This window comes from Orbicella franksi, chromosome 6, assembly GCF_964199315.1.
Source record: "Orbicella franksi chromosome 6, jaOrbFran1.1, whole genome shotgun sequence".
Classification (NCBI taxonomy): Eukaryota; Metazoa; Cnidaria; class Anthozoa; order Scleractinia; family Merulinidae; genus Orbicella; species Orbicella franksi.
In genome coordinates, this window is record NC_138150.1 from 27621728 (window position 1) to 27641628 (window position 19901).

Consider the following 19901-nt stretch of genomic DNA (forward strand, 5'->3'; position numbering starts at 1 on the left):
TGACCTGAGGAATAAAAATTTTGACATACCTTTATGTTATCATTTGAAATAATTACTTGCGAAGTCACTAAAATGAAAGATAAAGACAATAACAATGCGATGAAAAGTGAGGTCATAAATCTCTTTTTCTGTTTGAGTCAATTTAGATGTTTATATTATTTTAAATAACGAGTTATTCCTTGCAAAGAAACTTCAACTTTTTTTAAGCACATTTAGGGCGTGAGGCTCGACTTAGGTTTTCAGGTTAATAAAGCTTTTACATGGAATGGTGCTATAAACGAGAGGCAAAACTCGAAATAAAATATCAAGGCTCGAAGTATAGAGAAGAAGAAAGAAAGGAAGAAAAAAGAAGAAAGAAGAAAATAGAGAAAAATATTGCTCGGGTGGCTATTAAACAAAAACAGATTTTACAAGAGAAACATGAAAACGCACGACTTCTGTTTTGGCGATACGAGAGTTACGGAGACAAGTTGGAAATTTCTTGTAATTTATCGCTACCGAAAACTTAAGTGTCAAAACCACCTGTACACATCTTCCTATACATAGCAATACTTTGATGTTAAATATAATCGCTCCCTAAATGAGAAATTTTTTACCTCTCCATCGTTTTACTGGATGAATAACCATTGGGCTTTTACAGCCCTCATTGCGGACGCGCTACAGGTTTTTAAAAATATGGTTCATGGCTGTTCCGAAAACGCGGAGTGCGGAGTGCGGAGTGCGGAGTGCGGAGTGCGGAGTGCGGAGTGCGGAGTGCGGAGTGCGGAGTGCGGAGTGCGGAGTGCGGAGTGCGGAGTGCGGAGTGCGGAGTGCGGAGTGCGGAGTGCGAAGTTCGGAGTGTAAGAAAAAATTTAAAAAATAATAAAAAAAAACAGAGATAAAACGAATATAAAAGTGAATTTAAAAAATAATTAGATACATAAATAAACTACAAATAGAAATTTCAACTTAGTGCAACTTAACCTCTTTATTTAATTGTTTCTTTATTTGTCAATCTACATTTTTTATCTTACCATTTTTCAGCGCTGAAAATTTTTCAAGGTTTTAGTTTGAACTTCATCAATCAAATTGCGAGAACTTTAGGACGCGCGGTTGACAAGTTGTTGAATGGTTCAAGCGCTAATTTATACGGGCAGTTAAATTTTGGAAAACAAAGCGTGAATTTGTTTCGAGGCAACAGGGCTTTCCAAGGAAACCGAAGGTGTAATTTCTCACATTTTCTAGACATGGTCGAAACTGAACTGTTCTTTACTTTTATTTCCTAAAAGTGAACTGCTAATTATGAAAATCGTGAGTTAAATATACTATTTGGACTGAATGAAATATACGCGATATGAACAATCCACTTCACGCGGTGTGAATTTTTTAATAATTATTATTTTTATTTCTTAAATTTCTATTTCTAGTTTATTTATGTATTTAAGTTTTCTTTTAATTCACTTCTAAATTTCTTTTATTTCTATTTTTTTCTTTTTAATTTTTTTTTTCCACTCCGCACTCCGCACTCCGCGTTTTCGGAATAGCCATGGTTCATGCCTTAAGGACGTTCGCGCGAAAATTTTCCGGTCGATAGATATTTTTAAATTTTTACGGCAGTCAGATCATGAGTTACTTGTGACAGAAATGTAAAAAAAATGGGGGTCACCGACTTCGTTTTAGAGATAAAGCGTGTCGAAAACTACCCTGATTTTGAAAAATTGGCGCACGTAATTCAGCATGGTCTACAGGGGTTTATAGTAAACAGAGGCAAACGATCTCAGTCATATTTTGTAGAAGTAGGTCTGTTGCGTAAATAATTCCAAATTTTACCAATGTTTTCACAAAACCTAACCCTACAAAAGGCATTTGAAACTGTCGCACAGATAAACGAAGAGCTTAAAAAAATCAATTCGATGGTGCATTTTGCAAAAAAATTCAAACTTCTAAGTCAATAGATTTCCTTCATTTTTTCGGTAAACGTAGAAAATTGTTAGAGAAAATGAGCCATCAAAAGAAAACTAGGGATTCCTTGGCGCGCTGTCATGCACGACGTGGCGTGTGAATTTGCGTGCGCAGTAACGATGCGCAGAAACAGTCAGCGCGAACGTCGTTAATTCAAGTCATCATTGCCGCGGACCAAACCAGCTGGTTGAACATTTTTACATTTTGTTTGTTTGTTTGTTTGTTTGTTTTTTTAGATCGTCCAAATTGTACCAAAGCAACAAGAAAATTATTTGTGATGGAGACAATTGACTTCTATTTTCGCCTTAGTTTGTATATAGAGAGACTTTCTTGCGTTTCACGAAGAGAACGATAGACATTGCATTTGCTTCTTGACACGTTCTACTAAAAAACCGTGTCTTAGATTTTTGACCCGTGCATTTGTTCTTTTTTAACAATAGGATAAAGTCAGAGGAGACAAATCATCAGCACTTCCTTTGAAAAAATGACGATTATGCGAAAGCGGAAAAAGAAAACAAAAATCGCAGACACTGTTTTCGAGAGAAACTATCTAACAATAAGCTGGCCAAATTTCAACCAAATGGGTTCAGGGGCTGCTGACTTGAAGTTAAAAACGTAGGCTTAACTTTCCGAAATTTTCGTTCCGAGAAAAAAGAAAATGTATTTTTTGCGGCATCTTACCCGCAATAGAATTATAACGCCTAAACGTCCATGTTGATGTTTACCAGAGAGGGATCGTCTTGCAATAACAATAGGCGTTTAACGGGTGATATGCAGCAGGCCAAATCTTTACGCGGGAGATGGCGGGAATAAACTGTATCTTCCGCCTTGCCGTTGCAGACGAAAACGGACGCGACCTCTTCTTTTTTTTCGAAGGAATTTGAACCAATCTAGCGAATGTATTGCGTGATAAAATGATACCACGATACCATGTGATTTGTTTCGTGACGTGTTGACATACAAGTAACTCCAAAATGACAGGACTTGTCACGGGTAATTAAAACAATTAACGTGTAACAAACTTCAACGTCCAATAACTTTGCACTGGAAAAATATTTTTTTTGTGAATGTTTTTTTTAAAAGAAAGCTCTTGAAAAACTTTATCTAAACATCTCCAAATCACAAATTTCGAAAATTAGCACTATGAACCCTGGCTGATACGTTAAGCAATGTTTTAAAACAAAACTCAAGCCTCATCTGTTTAGAAAGTTTCAATAACCATTCATTCTGTCTAAGGACAAATTATTTATTATTCTTTAGTAAATATTTTTTTGTCATTCTTTACTCGATCTATTCATCAATCATCAATCAAAGTCTGGTAAAATTTCGGATATCATATTTTTTGTAGACTAGAAACTCAGTCAAGGGAAAGAAAGCAGACGAGTAAGTAGTTGTTTCTTCGTATGGGTTCAATTCAGTCAATCGTCTTTGAATGTTAACTTCGTTGCAGAAAAAAAACTTTAAGCGACGTCTTTCCTCCGCAGACACCGCACGAATGGCTTAACTGTTATTCTGCTTTAAGAATCGAAGATAATTTGGTGAGACTCATAATGAGGAGTTTTGGCGCTAGGTATAACTTCAGAGGCAAAAACTTCGAAAATTTATAGAGCTTCAGATTTAAATATTTCGACAACGCCAGCCTTGAAGCATCTCGAGACAGTGCAGCTAGAAACAAAGTTGGACAACAGTGAGAATGTGCTGGTTTGGACGGTTTGAGGAAAACAAATGAAATTTTCTTTGGACTCGAGCTAGCATAATTGTGTGAATTTTTTTTTTTTTTTTAATGGGTTTATTTTACTGGAAACGTAGCTAACTAGTTACGCCGGAGTTTGAAGTTTTTATTTATTATTGGAATATTTCTTAAGTTTTCAATGAAACTTCCATCGTCATAGTTTTTAGGACCTCGGCTTGACTGGCAAAGAAAAACATGCGCAACTGAAAATATACGGTGTGACTGAACCAAGCAGTTATACGATCGAATAAACCAAGCTTGTTATTTGAAATTATCTTCTGCGGAACGAAATAATGTCGGCCAAGCTAATAACTGAAAGTTGAGACACGGAAACCTCGAGCAGGTGATCAAAATCATGCAAAAGAAACCACTTATTAAACATCCTTCTTTAATGTAAACTAAATGTAATGTTTTTCAGTTTTGATATCTTTTATTGAGGATGAGTCTGAAGTTTTTAATTTTGTTTTGACAAGGTGAGACTAGCACGAATGTTGTTCAACAAATTTGCATGTGCATGTCAAAGCTAATTGCGTACTGAATTAATCTCAAGTTAAGTTTAAAAAACGCTTCGTCTTAGCGGTGTATTTAATGTAACTTATTACATGCAATGTGGTCGGTCTACTTCTACACAAACCGTTTAGTTTTTTGTTTTTTTTTTAAAGAAAGTGTTTGGAAAAACAACAATTGAATTCTATGAAAATAACTAGTTGTTACTTCAACTCAGTTTTAAGTAATATCATCTGAGTACTAATTCATCAATTTTTCATTTTGCGCAAATTTGAAAGTAATTTGCAGGGTAGTTTTGGCAAATGACAGTTTGATATCTCGTGTAAAAATATCACATTTAATTTCTCTGTTCTCGTTTTATTTTTGAACAACAGAATCGGCCATTAAACAGACCTCCAAATTGTTATTATTGAGAAACGGCAATCATTTCAAGTTTCGCTTCTTCATGAACCTTCATTCAGGTTGTTAAAAACATTATCAAAACAGTCTTGCTTTCCGTTTAGCGCGCACCATTATATTTCCCGGCGCAAGATACACATTCTTTTTTCTTTTGAACGAAATCCGAATTGATGTTTAGTCAGAAGGAAACTTTTGATTTCGAACCTTTCTTTTCGTAAGAACAGACCTTTTATGTTCTTAAGTTACCTTATCCATACCCCGATTTCTGCAAATGACAGTGATCGTTGAAAAAATACCACATTGTCATTTCTCGTTTCGCGTTTTATTTTTGAACAACCGGATCGGCCATTACACAGACCCGCAAATTGTGATTATCATGTAGCAGCAGTCATTTCAAGTTTCGCTTCTTCATGAACCTTCCTTCAGGTTGTCAAAAACATTAACAAAACAGTCTTGCCTCCCGTTTAGAGTGTACCATTTCCAGGCGCAGCATAAGGATTCTTAATTCTCTTTAGTTTTAAAAGATTCGTGGAGAATCGGAATAAATGTCTGTTCAGATAAAAACTTTTGATTTCGACCCTTTGTCTTCATAAAGAAAGAACTTTTACGTTTTTAAGTTATTTAATTCATTTTCTGAAGCCCTGCACCTCTTCAGAACTTTACAACCATATAACTTCAGAGGCCAAAACTTTGAAAAGTTGCTTAGCTTAGTTTTGCATTGTTGGAAAACTCCGGTACTAAGGCATCTCGAGTAGGCGCATGTGGCACCGGTGAAATTTGGTTTGGACGGTTTGAGTTCACCAAACGTGTCCTGAAATTCTCTTTGAACTCGAGCATAATTGCGTGAACTTACTTTCAGTGTAAGTCTTTTTTGACTGAGGATAAGTCATGAACCTTGTAACTTTTTTTTGAGAAAATGAGTCTCGTACGACAATTGCTAAACATGCACATTTGCATGTGCATGTCAAAGCCACCTGTTTGAATTAGGTGTAAGTTAAGTTATAAAACCTCCTCTCGGCGATGTATTAAATTTGACTTATTACATGTAATGTGTTCGGGCTAATTTTACGCACAGCGTTGAGACGGTTTTCTTTCTTAAGAAACCGTTTAGGAAAACAAAACAGAGTTCTATGAAATTAACTAGTTGTTACTTCAACTTAGTTTTCAGAAAAAAAAGACTCACGAAAACTCAATAAGTTTTCATTTTTCTTAAATTCTAGAGCAATTTGCAGAGTGTTTTTTGAAAATGAAAACTATCTCAAAAAAAAACAACTCCACGTATATTTCATTTCTCCGATCTCCAATTTATGATTATTATGAAACAGCAGTCATTTCAAGTTATTTGGAAAAAGAAAACTTTCCTGTCAGGTTTCTCTTCTTTTTGACACCCAAACTTTACATTCAGTCAAGACTGTAGTTTTGTAGTTTCTTGGCAAGTAACAATTTCTTTTTCTATCAAAAAAATGCTGTAACAAAAATACGTACTGGTTATCGCAGTTACTTTTCACCAGCATACTATGAATTTTTTGATCAATCTTGAAAGCAGGCTTAGCGCTCATTAGTTTCAACTGATTCACGATCATGTACCTGCAGTTCAGAAATTGACGCCAAAATGTAACGACTCTTGTGAAAAGAAGTATTTACTTTTTATTGTTATTTAATTATATAAACAACGGCACCAAAAATATTGCTGCTATACATGCATGGGCAAAAATCGTGATAAAGACAATAAAGGTAGAATACTTTTTAACAGTGAATGAGGAAAACTTTACCTTGTGCATCCGGGATCAGGGAAGCGAACAAGACGAAAACAAGGCCGAAAAATGCAAACAGCATTTTTACGACAGGTTTTCGAAAACTTTGCGAAAACGGTTTGGTAGATTTACTTTCCAGCGAGAAGCTTTGGCCAGTGGTTCAATGATGGTGTGAATCATAAGCAAAGCTGCGACATCTGAAGTAAGTTCAAACTTGTTCCATATTCAAATATGCCAGCTCCAAGGAGTTATCACTTATTAATTGTTACTGACTGCTACAACTTAAGTGGTTCCCTGCATTGTGGTTGGAGCAGTAAATTGGTTTTTTATTAAAATTTACGTGTAAAATGATGCTAGCTATTATCTTGACAGACTGTTAATTGTCTTTAACATCGCTAATAAAAGAAAGATGTTGCTATGGTTACATGGTTTGCCACATTTCTAAAAACAAATTGAGTTAAGTACGTTTTTCAGCCGCAATTACCTTTTAGCTGCCTTACTTTAAAAAAAAAAAAAAAGCGAAAGAGCGCGTACTCAAAACGCTTTAAAGAAGCAAGAAATTTGAAAGGGAGGCCCATAATTTATTCGTCCTGTGAACCTTGGACATTACATTTGTTAAACATGAAGCCTCCCAAAACAACAACGTAAGGTCATCAGTCGAATCCATTCCATAGTTGAAGTTGTTAGAAATCAAATGTTTACTGGTATCCTGCGTCACTGCTTGAGAGCCAGGCTATATATGTAAAGAAACCGTGTGAAGGTGGCTTACAGCGCTAGTTTCCCCAGCTGTCAAGAGCATTAAACGAAAGGAGTCACTGGATTTGGCATACAAGGCCTTTCTGTCGTTAATGTTCTGTGCTTTTTTTTCTGAACCTATACTACCATGACGAATTCAGTAGTTTATTACCAAAACATTTTCACGATACCAAAGATTGGTATATGCAAGCGTTTTGAAGATTTCCTAAGCGACCAATATGTGATAACAATAATAAAATTGTTTCTAGTCCCTTAGATGCATTATCGTAATTACTTGGCAGGAAATAATTATAGTAAAACGCACCTTACCGTAGCAACCCAACAAACTTGTTTGGAAGTCATTCTTAACCAATTACAGCGCGCGAGATTTTGTCTGTAGTCACGCCTCCTTGAACAGGGTTTAGTATACTGATGGGTTTGTTGGCGGCTTATGTAATCATTTTTAATGAAACAATTCGGGAAGAAAGTCAAACGCAAAAAAACAATAAATTAAATGGTCAGGAGAAATTTTCGACTTTTAGTCCTCAACATTCCGTTAAGAATTCGCTCTTATTGTTTGTTTTTATCGCAACTGCTAATAGTGTTGAAGCAGAACAAAAACAATCTGGAAAAACAACACCGAACAACTTAACACATTTAGACCAATATTAGAGTGCGGAATAATTGAAATACTTGCTTGTGTTCAGAATTCAAACCAGTATTTAGTACTGTGGATGCTTTTTTTTCTTTTTTTTTTTCTTTTTTTAATTTCTACATTGCATATATCACGTTACAGTTAGACAATACTAACATTAAAAAGCTTACAATTTACAACACAGTATTAACATCGATTTATAAATTGATACACTACTATTTTATGATTATCGGTTACAAATCGTTATTTTACCTACTTACAATGCGTCATATTGCTTGCTTACAAACATTACTTACTACAGTAGAACCTCGATTTAACGAAGTCGCTGGGGACCGGCCAAATGTGTTCGTTAAATCGAGGGTTCGTCATATCGAAAACCTCGATATAACAAATTTGAGGGGAAACGACCAAAATTTTCGTTATATCGAGGTCATAGTTAATGATTGATTTGTATCATGAAGGTGACTTCTGTCATGCAATTCAATGCAATTTTCGTCACCCAGAAGTGCTGCGTTTTGAGATGCAATTCATTAAGGATGGTGGCTTTCAGTATCAATTATTTTCACTTTTGAGGAGACGCGCAGCTTTTTTTCACAAGAGAACGACACTTTCAGAGTAGCGATTTAAAAATGCTGCTAAATAGAGGTTATACAGAAAATTGTCTATGTAAACAAGGAAACGGGCTTTAGTGTTGTTATGTTGCACTACCCAACATTTCGGGATTTCAAAGAAGATAGGGCAAAAGTTAATTGATGTCGAAATACTTTAGTGCCAAGGTCTATGACATATAATAAGCCGTTGACTGAAAGGTTGGTGTCTCTTTACCATAAGGATTACAAGGATTTGTTGACTGTTGATCTGTTCAGCGTTTATCTTCTGTCGCATGTTGACATTGTAATTCGTTATATCGAGGTAGATTTTACGTTTGGGCTTCCGGATTAAGTCCGTTATATCGAAGAATTCGTTATATCGAGGTTCTATTCCATACATTTTACTGTAACTTTGGCTGGGACATATATCGTTCGTTATATCGAGGACTTCGTTAAATAGAGGTTCTTTAAATCGAGGTTCCACTGTACATATGACATTAACTACTTACAAGATGTTGCGTAAAATTACTGAATTACTTGCATTATGTTAAATTACTTGCGTACATCACTTACAATACATCACATTATTTCAATTGCAATCTATTATGTTTTATTACTTACTTGCAATACGTTATATTTCTAACTTAAACGAACCACTTGCACTAGGTGGTAACATAATGGCAATAGCACGTTATCATTACATTCTCGAAAGCAACACGCACGCACACACACAGTACAGATACACGACTAAAGCAAAGCAGCCCACGTTTCTTTAAATTGATCAAATTCTTTGTTCACTAACAGCCAAAGTGTGAAGGATACAGAGTTTGTCTTTTAGGCGCACAAGAATGCTATCAAAGTCTAAGGAGCCAACGCGTACTGTGGATGGTTGTTTTTTGCGAATTCGAATATTTATGTGCACCGGTGAAGAAATGTGTTGCGAATTTCGAAGCAGTCACTGGAGGGGGGTCTTTCTTAACTACCAAATGGTCATGAATTTGTTCCGAAGGAAGGTTTCTAAGCTTCCTATTTTGAAAACCAGACTTCCTAAGGACAAGCTTTTTGTAAAGTTTTGTTCCATTGAGAGGACTCCTGCAACATCTGTATCATTTGTAATCTATTCTTGCCCTGCATACATTTCCTCAGTGCTAGCTAGGCACTTCTTCGTTAGCGCCGCATATTACAAGAGAAGTGTTACTTTATGCCAAACAAATAATTAAGATTACATGTATTCTTGTATTAGCTATAGAACCTCTGAACAGCAGGGCGGTCCATGTATTATGTCGAGATTCTCTGATCAAGTCAGCAAGGTTTATAGTGTTTATTGTGTGGACCACGTAATAAACACTATAAACCGTGTTGGCTTGGTCTGCTCGAACAATCTTCCTGGTCAAAACAGAACGACCTATTTCAATTCTTCTAGAACTTTGAAATTGTCGAAAACTCCATGGCTGTTAATAATCTATATACAAATTCTATGCACAAAACGGAGAAAAGGTGTTTTACTCTCAGACTTACGTATATGGGAAAAGCCGGCATTTCGAATGTTGCGAGTAATCCTAGTATAAACGACTACTTTTGGTTAAACTGATGGCAACAAAGTGCGCCAACACAAATTAAAATATATCAACAAAAAAAAAACACGGTTAAAAACGAATTTATTTTCAAAATAGATAATTATCAACGGTTAGGCCGCAAGAGTTATAGCCACAGGCAAAATATCTATAGCCAATTAAACCGCAGCTGCATAAAGTTGTTGTGTGTGACGCCGGGGTCTTTTTTTTCTACCGTAATGTAATGGTTACCAGGCCATGACCAACTGTATTATAACAGCAATCTCTTTGCTGATCTTTCCCAACATCATAAGAACCTCCTCCTCCTCCACAAGAATCATCTACAAATTTCCCACTGCTCCCCGGAATACCCTCCACCACCAAAACCACCAGGACCAACGTGATTAAGAAATCCCACGAAAAAAAGACTTTGGTGAGAATATGTTCGGTGTTCGTTATCTTCGGAAAGAATTTAATTTAATTCAAATACATCTGAATCAACTATGGCATAACATAGGAAACAATCTGCTCGAGTCACATTTGGTAATCGGGGACCATTGTGTGAAGGAGGAGAGACAGTCAGAAACTCTCTATGATAATTTCGTAGAGATTGGTTGGACATGTTCACGACGCACAGCTCCGATAGACCCAGCTGTCGGCATGGGCGGGGCCCCACCCAAACGACCGACAGGATCCTCTAGGCTCAACGATAAGGTTTAAAATTATATTTCAGTTAGACTCACCAGTCGGAAATATTAAAAGTGAATTAGAATTGATAAGCTTTGGAGGATAAAAGAACCGCTATATCCTTCCACTAATATGAGGTAAAATCTTTGAAACCTTTTTGTCGGCTAGAGCATTTTCCTGGAAGCCTGCCATGTCCGTTTTCTCCAGACGTCTTGTTGATTTTCGCTCTTCTGCGACTACTTGGGGATTGCGTTACATCAACGGCTGAGCACTTTATGGTTAGTTAATGTATTTTATACCACAGTGGTCAGTATCATGTTCAAAAAATGACTTAAATTGGGCTTGCATCTCAAAAGTGTCTCACAAAGGTGTCCTAAAAAGCACCAGATGGCGTCAAGACCGTGTCCAGATTTTCAATCCTTTCCCGGTGGAAGATGCCCCAAACCTCACCCCCAGCCCCTTCAAGGATTGATCTCAGACCCATCAGTACAGGTTACCAGCCCTTGAACCCATTCACCGGCTAGTACATTTGTTCCTACGGGACTTGTGTTAAAGGATATGCAGAACAATCGGCTGATAGACGAGAATAGCTGAGCAAAAGCCACTTGCAGGGTTTTTTTCTGCCGTCGCAGTGACCAGGAGAATACAAGACTCTACCGAAACCTAGGTTAACCCTAGAGAATTGTTGCTGGAGGAGGAAGAAGCTGAGACAGCACTTTATAGAAGACTGAGATCGCAACAGATATTTCATCGAAGTGGAATGAATTCTAGTCAGTCAGTATAAGCACTTCGATATATTCTTATATTCGTTTCATAGATAATTATAGCATCAAATCAAAGTTTGGCACATACCGCGAGGAAATAAAAACAGGTAACAAGAATAACAGACATCTCACCCAACGAGGCCTACATTCCCACCCACAATCCCTCCCCTGCTCCAATTGAACTGAGTCGACTCGGTCCACTGACAAAGGAACTGCCTTAATTTTAATTAAAGAATTAAACTAAGTATTTCAAAAGCTAGCTTCATGATGATTACGAAGCAACTTTTTTGAAAACCCTTACTCTTCCAATAAGGCTGTAAACGACCCAACCCCAATACCAACCACAGACGAAAAATTCCCCCCCACCCGGGCACATCATCCAGCCAAATGCCCTTGGTATCCCCGGGAGGACGATGTTAATGTTTCTGTTTGATCGATAAATTAAAGAGCATTAACCCTACCCATTTCACCAAGTCACCAGGCAGTATATTAAAATAGATGGACAGAGACGTTTATGAACTGATGTCTGGCGGGGTAACAAGTATACCCCGGCATGAAATCAAGTCAAGTCAAGTCATTTTTCTTTAGGCAGGGTAGCCCCATCAGCCATTGGCTGGTATTAAAAGGAGCCCTGCCTAAAATTAAGACTACGTGATTAAAAAATTAAGAATTTAAAAATTACCACAAAGTTATGTGCAAGGAGTTTAAAAATTGAATAAAAAGGAAATTACATATCTATGAAGTACAATTTTTCTAGATCAATACAATAAAAGAGAACAATCAAAGTATATCTGAATATTACATTGGTAGAAAACTAATGGCTAAAATGAAAACTAAGAGAGTTCTTAAAAATGGAAAGCGACGTGGCTTCTCTCACTGATGTGGGTAAACCATTAAAAAAAAACCGCGCCTGAAAATCTAAATGTGTTACACCCTAGCGTTAATTTGGGGTTCGGTAAGTAAATGTCATTCCTTTGTCTTGTCTTGTAAGTGTGAATAGTGCGATTTCTAATAAAATAATCTGATAAATACGAAGGAACTAAGCTATTTAGACATTTAAAAACTACGATACATTTGTGGGCTTTCCTTTGTGTTTCCAAATCAACCCACCCTGACATTTTGAAAGCTTCTTCCGTCGTTGCCCTCCTTTGTATTATGTGTGCTGCCCTGTTTTGTAGAGGTTGCAAGGTGTTACTGCATCCGATTGACAGCCCATCCCATACCGTCTCAGTGCAATCAAACATCGGCTGTATTAAACAATTATACACGCATTTAACAGATTTTAGGATGAGGAAAGGTCGTTTGCGGGGCGCTTGCTCACTTTGTTACAAAGTGAGCAAGCGGGACACTTGCTCACTTTGTTACAAACCAATTCTACATGCTCGTTCCATGAGAGATTCTCATCTAGTGTAACTCCTAAGTAACAATAGCCCTCGAGCAGGCTACCCTTTGAGTCACACGCGCGAGCGGCGAAGAGCAAAGCGATCCGGCGGCAAGGAGTCTGGTGAAGAGGCGCTTCGCCGCTCGATTTCGCCCTCGTGGCTACGCTGAGCGCGCTTGTGCTCCAACGTGAGCCAGCTCGCAGGCTAAAGTAACAAAAGCTTGATACTCTTTCAGTTTCTTTCCCATCGAGTTGTACTCTATGGTCTGGACAATGTTCTAGTTTTTGCCTAGTACCAAAGGGCATCCATTTAGTCTTGCTGCTTGCTAACCATTTTTCGACATTGTTTAGATCGTTTTGTAGAACCTGCTTGATGATATCTGCGCTGGAGTCAGAATAATACATAACCGTATCGTCAGTGTACATGCCTATTGAAGACTTTAGCAGACTTTGCGAGAGATCGTCGATCTATACAACAAACAAAATCGGGCCCAATATGGATCCTTGGGGGACTCCATAGCCGATAGTTAAACTGGATGACACGTCTTGGAAATGAACAGCTAAATTCTTGAACGACCACAGCACTGTGTCAATCCTGATATGGTCTTGGAAAAGATCCTGAGAAATCTCCCAACACGGGTATTTTTAGTAGGTCACTCAGCCAAGTACTAGTCCCTCCGAACACGGCTTCACTTTGGGGATCCGAAGAGACGGGGTGCGTTACTTGCAACAACGTAGCAATGGTAACTTCATTCACTCTTGTATATTTTACAGTAGAGAAAAAGAAGAGAATAAATAGAAAAAATTACAATATGAGTCTGCAGACTAAAATAAACCACAAAAAATTTAACATATTTAGTTTTATCTCCACTATTCCAGGCATGTGTATTTGACTTGTAGATATTTGTGTGTTCCCCTACACGGTTCCTCAAACACTGAGTTTGCCGCCTGCAGCTGACATTGGGTTTTGCCGTCACACTTGTCCTGTACGATTTGGAGAGAATTGCTGGCACGACAGTTAATGTTGGAGATTTCTGGATGGTCACACGTATCCCGATCCAGCCTGCCATAGTTCGCGTCTAGTATGCTGATTTTTCTTCCGTTTTGGCAGGTTATTTCTTCCGTTTTCCCTTCACAAATGACAAGAAACTGTGGCTTCTCTGCAGAAAATAAAAGAAAAAGTAAGAGGGGGAGAAAGAGACATATGCAAGAAAGGAAATCTTGAATTGTTGTGTCCCTCTAACTAGTCTGACCCTTCTCAAAGACTCGGTATGAGATTTCCTTCAGTACACGTACTGACGAGGTACATCACCATCTAGTAATTTGTGACTGACTTCTTGTACATACAATCACGGGAGGAGAAGATGTCTTTTTATAGAAGAAACTGCGAGAACCCAAGCACGTCAAACTCTAGCTACGGCTATGAATTGAAAGAGAATTTACGATTGATTAACTGAATCATTATCCGGAATGAGCTGAGATTTTTTTCCATAACATCGAAGAAGTGTCACCGGAAAACTTTTTTATTGAAAGGGTGTGGTCTCTGACATAGTGTGCCTCATTCTGAAGCCTCGTATGTAAGCTTACCTAGATTTGATGAAATGCATTAAACCACACTGTGTTACAGATAGTTACCAGGATGATAAAATCCTTTAATCAATTTAAAAGCAAAGTTAGACACGGCATTCATGGAAAACAGGATTAGTTTAATATTTAAATTAGCATTTACTACTTCAATTTTTATTAATTAGTATTTAGCATGGACTGTTTATTAGTATTTTATTAGTACTAATTTTAAATATTAGTATTACCTGATGATTTTTAACCGTGTATAAAGAAATGTTAAATAAATAAATAAATAAACCAGTGCAGTTTATTCCATCTCCATAAAATCCATCTGTGCACGTGCAGTTATAGGATCCCCGGATGTTGTTACACACAGCGCCTTTGACATCACATTTGTGTGTTCCGTCGGTACACTCGTCAATATCTAACACAAAAATATTCCTGTGGAATATCTGTATCGTAACGACAATTGTTATTAAATTATCTCACCGGAGATAATTGTTATCATATTCCGTGTGATCTCCCAGCATGAACTGCCTATTAAACTTTTAAGCAAGATTCGACAACAGCAGCAGTAGTAATAGCAACCACAACAACAACAACAATGATAGCAGCGACAGAGAGCCAACTTTCATAGTTGCAACTCCCTGCTATAACTTCTCATTCTTGGTATATAACCCCTAAAACCTCTCACCACCAAGTTAAGTGTACTCATTACAACATAATGTATTAGTACCGTTTTCACAGTCATGGCCAGTAAATCCGGGAATGCACAAACACTGGTAATCTCTGTCCGTAAAACCGGCCTGACAGGTTGCGTTGTTCTGGCAAGGTTTCTTTGCACAAGCATTCTTCAAGGAAAAGAACAAAAATAGCCATAACAACAGCGATATCCATTGACGATATTTAACAGTTAATTAGTTGTTTATAAGTGCATCTGACAAGCGCAAATTGGGGACAGGGTCTAAGAGCGGTGTTTAATGACAATACATTAAGTTACGAGAATTTGTTAAAGAAAGCATACGTATCGACCGCATCAGAAGCATATCACCTTACAAAGGTGACTGCAAGATTTGGCAACTCTGATGTGCAGGGTGAAAAATGGAATGTCTCCAGAATATATATTTCTTCAATCTTATCCTTAGCCCACTCACTGGTAAAATATTATCTAAATTTTTAAAAACTTCCGCTATTGGAAAAAAAAAAAACAGAAAGAAAATGCTTCTTATATTGACGTCATCTATGCGTCTGTCCTCTAATAGACCATAGGTGAGAACCAATCAAAATGCGCGGGTAATCTGGAGCTCATAATCTAATTGTCAAATAGTGGCACGTGAATCCCACTGGGGCAAAGAATGTTTCCCTTGGCAACCATCTGTAGCTATCTGTGTCCCTCTGCCCGAGAGCCTAATCCAAGCCTGCTATGTAAAAAAAAAGTCTTAGATGCTTAGCACTAACCCCAACTCCACTCCCGAGAGCAATACATTATTTTGAATTCTTAAAAGATCCTACACAAAGTTTCGAGGTCGTGACAAAAAATCCAAAAAAAATCTGTTCAACGTTTTAGATTTCAAACTGAAGTTACTACCTTCAATTTTATGCTTACCTCGGCTCCACGATACACATAATTTTCGTTCTTCGCGAGGTCGCCTGAGTGTTCGTTGTCGTGTTCATAAGTAGCGTTATTCAGATCACACTTGTGTTTTCCATTTGTATCTTCCTGCTCGTCAAAATTATAACTGACACAGTTTGGCTCCATGTAGCATTGCAGCTCGCAGAAATCTTCATTCATGACGCCAATGGTACGTATCACGTGATTATTCAGCCGGTAGCCATGGATTGGAGCACTTGTAAATCTCAAATTTCGACATTGACCTGAAAACGGTAAAATTGGACGGAGCACTATTAGGATTAGAATAATGGAAATGGTACCTCAAGCAAGCGAAATGCTAATTCCTGATCAAAAACATGCGCCTCAGATGTCCATTTTTTCTTTTTCAGTTGGACAAAATATGACGACATCTCTCAACTTTTTTTCTTAGAGTGTGAACTCCCTTGCAGGGTAGGTGAGGCAAGTCTTTGATAATACTAAGAAACTGCCTCTTTTTCATTTTGTGGTAATTGTTGATCGAACATCTATCCGAATCGCTGGCCTGAACACATGTGAAACAAAACCACGCTATGGAACACTGCGGACAAGTTTAAAAGGGACTTTCTCGTCTACGGTATGGAAATATCACTGGTTCAACCTTATGTAACGCTTATTACATTAACATTATCTCCTTCTCAATAGATGAACAACAACACGCATTCGGATGACACAAATATACTTTTGAGAACACTTATATCCGAGTCACTATTTTACATAAACACGATCTTTATGTCGTTCACCAATTTATTATTACGCAGCTTTATAGATATATTAACCTTATTGCTGTCGTTAGGTGAAGCATGATAACTTCGCACTTTCCATTCGGAATCGTTCGTTTAACAACGTACTTAATAAAACTCTACCATAATACTTGAATTAACGTTTTTGGTCAATCTGACCGAGTTGACAGCGTGATGACTGACTACTTATTAACCGAGAGTTAGGTCTTTACGGGAAAATCTCAGAGCGAGACCTTGCCGTATTGACCGAGCCCATAACCTATAAGGGCCGAACGTTCGAGGTTAATAAGTTGTTTATTATATGGCTTTCTGCTTTGTTTTGGGCAGCGGTCAACTTAAAAAAGAAAACCTGACCTCAATTACCTCAAACCTTGAGCCCGCAGTGGTCACGTGATACTGCTGGGCGGATCCTTTGTTTTGACAGGTGTCAATTGACCATAACATGCATGTTCAACATCAAAGATTTACGCTGTAAACCAAGGCTGCGTGTCTCAATCAACCTATTAACTGGAGTATGGCTGCCTTGTTGCGTGACTTTAGTCCTCGTCGTCGTGCGCACGCGCTCACGAGCAAAACCGTTAGCTGTGATATCCATGAGGATATCCATTCATGGGTTTTCTTTTCTTTCCTATATGAGTATGGAGCTCCGCTCGAGGGGAGTTCCGCAATAAAAAAATGAAATTTGTCGGCTGGGGTCGTTTGAGCTGAGCAAAAGTGTCAAGTCAGTTATTCAAACTTGTTGAGGAGTAGTAGAGTAATTGTTGTCTTTTCTGCCAACAAACAAAACCATATACACAAAATATGCCTTCTTGTTGCTAGAATGTTCGCAGCCGATCTTAGGTTCTCAGGTTCGATGTGGGTTAATTCCCGCGAAAGTGAAACAACAAGGGCGCTATGGACGAGAATGGGTTGGAGTTGAAAAGATTATTTTCCTCTCGTTTGTGGACCATCCTTGTCTCATCCCAATACCCTCTCGTCTTAAAAACCCTCGCTCCTTACTCCATGTCTGATTCACGAATAAAAACACCGTAAGCAGACTACCTTGTTGTTTTCTTAGCCATGACATTAATTTCCTTTATATCATCAATCTAACTTCGAGAAAACCCCAAATTAAATAGCACATTTCGAAAGTCGCAAGCCACATAAAACTTATTCAGACTAACCAGTTCCAAGAAGACAGGTCATTATTTATTTTGCATGCCACTCAATGTAAAAACAAACTCTTTCACAAACGTTTTTTTCTCAATTTCGTCTGAATTGGGGAAACACCAAGGATAACAAACAAAAAAATAGACGATAGAATATGTTAGCTCGCTTTTTCCGAGATTATAATTTTTTCCACAAATGATAAAAACGTGACGAAATTTTACGAAATTTGCATGGGCATGACAAAGCCACCTGTTCAAGCTAAGTGTAAGTTAAAACCTCCTCTTTGCGGTGTGTTAACGTTTTAATGCAGTGACTTGTTAAGAACGAATGTGCCCAAAAATCGAACATTTTCAAAATATGGCGGCGAAATCAATTTGGCTCATATTCTCAGGTTAGGTAGGCCTTAGTGTGAAACAAATCACAAATTTGGGCTCTGTTTAGTTTGCCAAAATCTACGAAAAAACAAGAAGAGCTATAGAAAAAGAAAACTGGTAATTCTTTCTCCTTAGTTAAAAATTCAAATTCCAAAGTATCTTTGCAAATGGCGGAAATCAACCCCAAAACCCGACATTTGACTGATTTGGTTACTTAACGTCCCTAAACTGTTATCATTGAGAAAACAGTATTTTCAGATTTCGCCACCGACTACATCTGCTGCCTTCAAATAAACCTTAAATAAAAAATATCTTTAGGTGTTCGTTAAACGCTTGAGTTTGCTTACCATTAAAGTCTATGTAATATCAGTTTTTTTTTTTTTTTTACTTTTTTTAGAGATGAAAAACTTTGAAAACATTCGCTGCTTAAAATTGTTTAGAGCTACAACAGAATAAAATTATGGAAGTAAATCTAGGAATTTTGTTGAAAAGAGTGTTACATTGTCCTAGAGGCTAGAATTATTGCAAAATCTGAAGGTTACCATTGTATGCCATGCAACTTCTCTAATACGGTAATTGCCTTTGAGCTAACGTGGGAAAAAGGCCGTACACAAGCTTAGCAATTCTACAGCTTTAGGCCGTTGCAGTTTCACGGTCACGATTGCCTTGTTTTGTACCCAAATAAGTTGCAAATTTACTTGTAACGTTTTAGGTTTTTTTTAGGTGTTTTTTTTTTTTTTTTTTTTTTCTTGCACGTAGAAAATTTTAAAACAGGTGAATGTTGTAAGCATTCGTAATCTGCGCAAAGTGTTGGCTCATTAATTATAATTCCGACCCCGGCAAAGCCATATATTAATAAAAGTCTCGTCTGGACGCCTTACTAAGTGGAATTGAGTCAGTCAAGGGTGGCTGAAAACTCTCGTTCATCCTTTTGCCACACGGTAATAGTAAAAACTTGAAACAAGCTGCACTAAAACAAAAATATTTCGAACATTGACTGAAGACAACCTTACCTTGCTTCTCCGGGATCAAGGAAGCCAAAAAGACGAAAACAAAGCAAAACGATACAACGAGCATCTCTAAGACGGTCTCGTGAAAATCTTGTAAAACGGCTTCAAAATATCACATTCCAGCGAGAAGCTCAAACGTCCGGTTCAACTTTGGGTACTATGATGAGCTAAACTTCGACACCTGCATGAGTCATCAATTTTAAGTTGTTAATCTGTTAAACCACCAGCTCTAGAAATAAGCAACACATTGGTGGTCACAGCAACAGAAGAACTCTTCTGTCCTTGAACTGTGGTTAGTGGATGAATCTTAACAATGCTATGATGTTGACGTATTGTCATGACATCGTTTGCGCTCTAAAAAAGAAAGCGATGATGTTCCTGAATTAACGTGATATATATTGTTCTAGTGTTTAACGTGAAAACAGGAAATTGTTTTTTCAAATATGTGAGAAGGTTTAGAAAAGGGGACTTGATTAGCGCTGTTACCTGTGTCAGATGAAATATAAAAAAGATAAAAAAGCGCGGAGTCCTCGACACTAGCTGGGCTGTTTCTCGTACTACAGCAGTATTTTCATGTCATATGCAGGGTTTTGAGAGTGACGCAAATCATGAACTCATTGGTCTCTTCAGTGTTTTGATTGGCTAGAGAATAACAGAATGACAAATTAAATTCTAATGTTGCTCAAACAAAAAAATGCCGTATCCATTGCCTA

General features: G+C 37.6%; 1 protein-coding gene across 1 annotated transcript in view; it reads right to left on the reverse strand.

Annotated features, from left to right (window-relative positions):
- LOC145488931 (uncharacterized) overlaps positions 1–19255 on the reverse strand; it is a 28302-nt gene extending 9047 nt beyond the window's left edge. Inside the window, exons 1-4 of the mRNA XM_081467786.1 lie at positions 19192–19255; positions 15871–16139; positions 15001–15115; positions 14563–14688 (exon numbers count right to left, since the gene is read on the reverse strand). Of these exons, the coding sequence (XP_081323912.1) occupies positions 14563–14688; positions 15001–15115; positions 15871–16139; positions 19192–19255 (574 nt within the window). The remainder of the gene's footprint in view (positions 1–14562; positions 14689–15000; positions 15116–15870; positions 16140–19191) is intronic.
- Between the last annotated feature and the right edge of the window lie 646 nt (positions 19256–19901).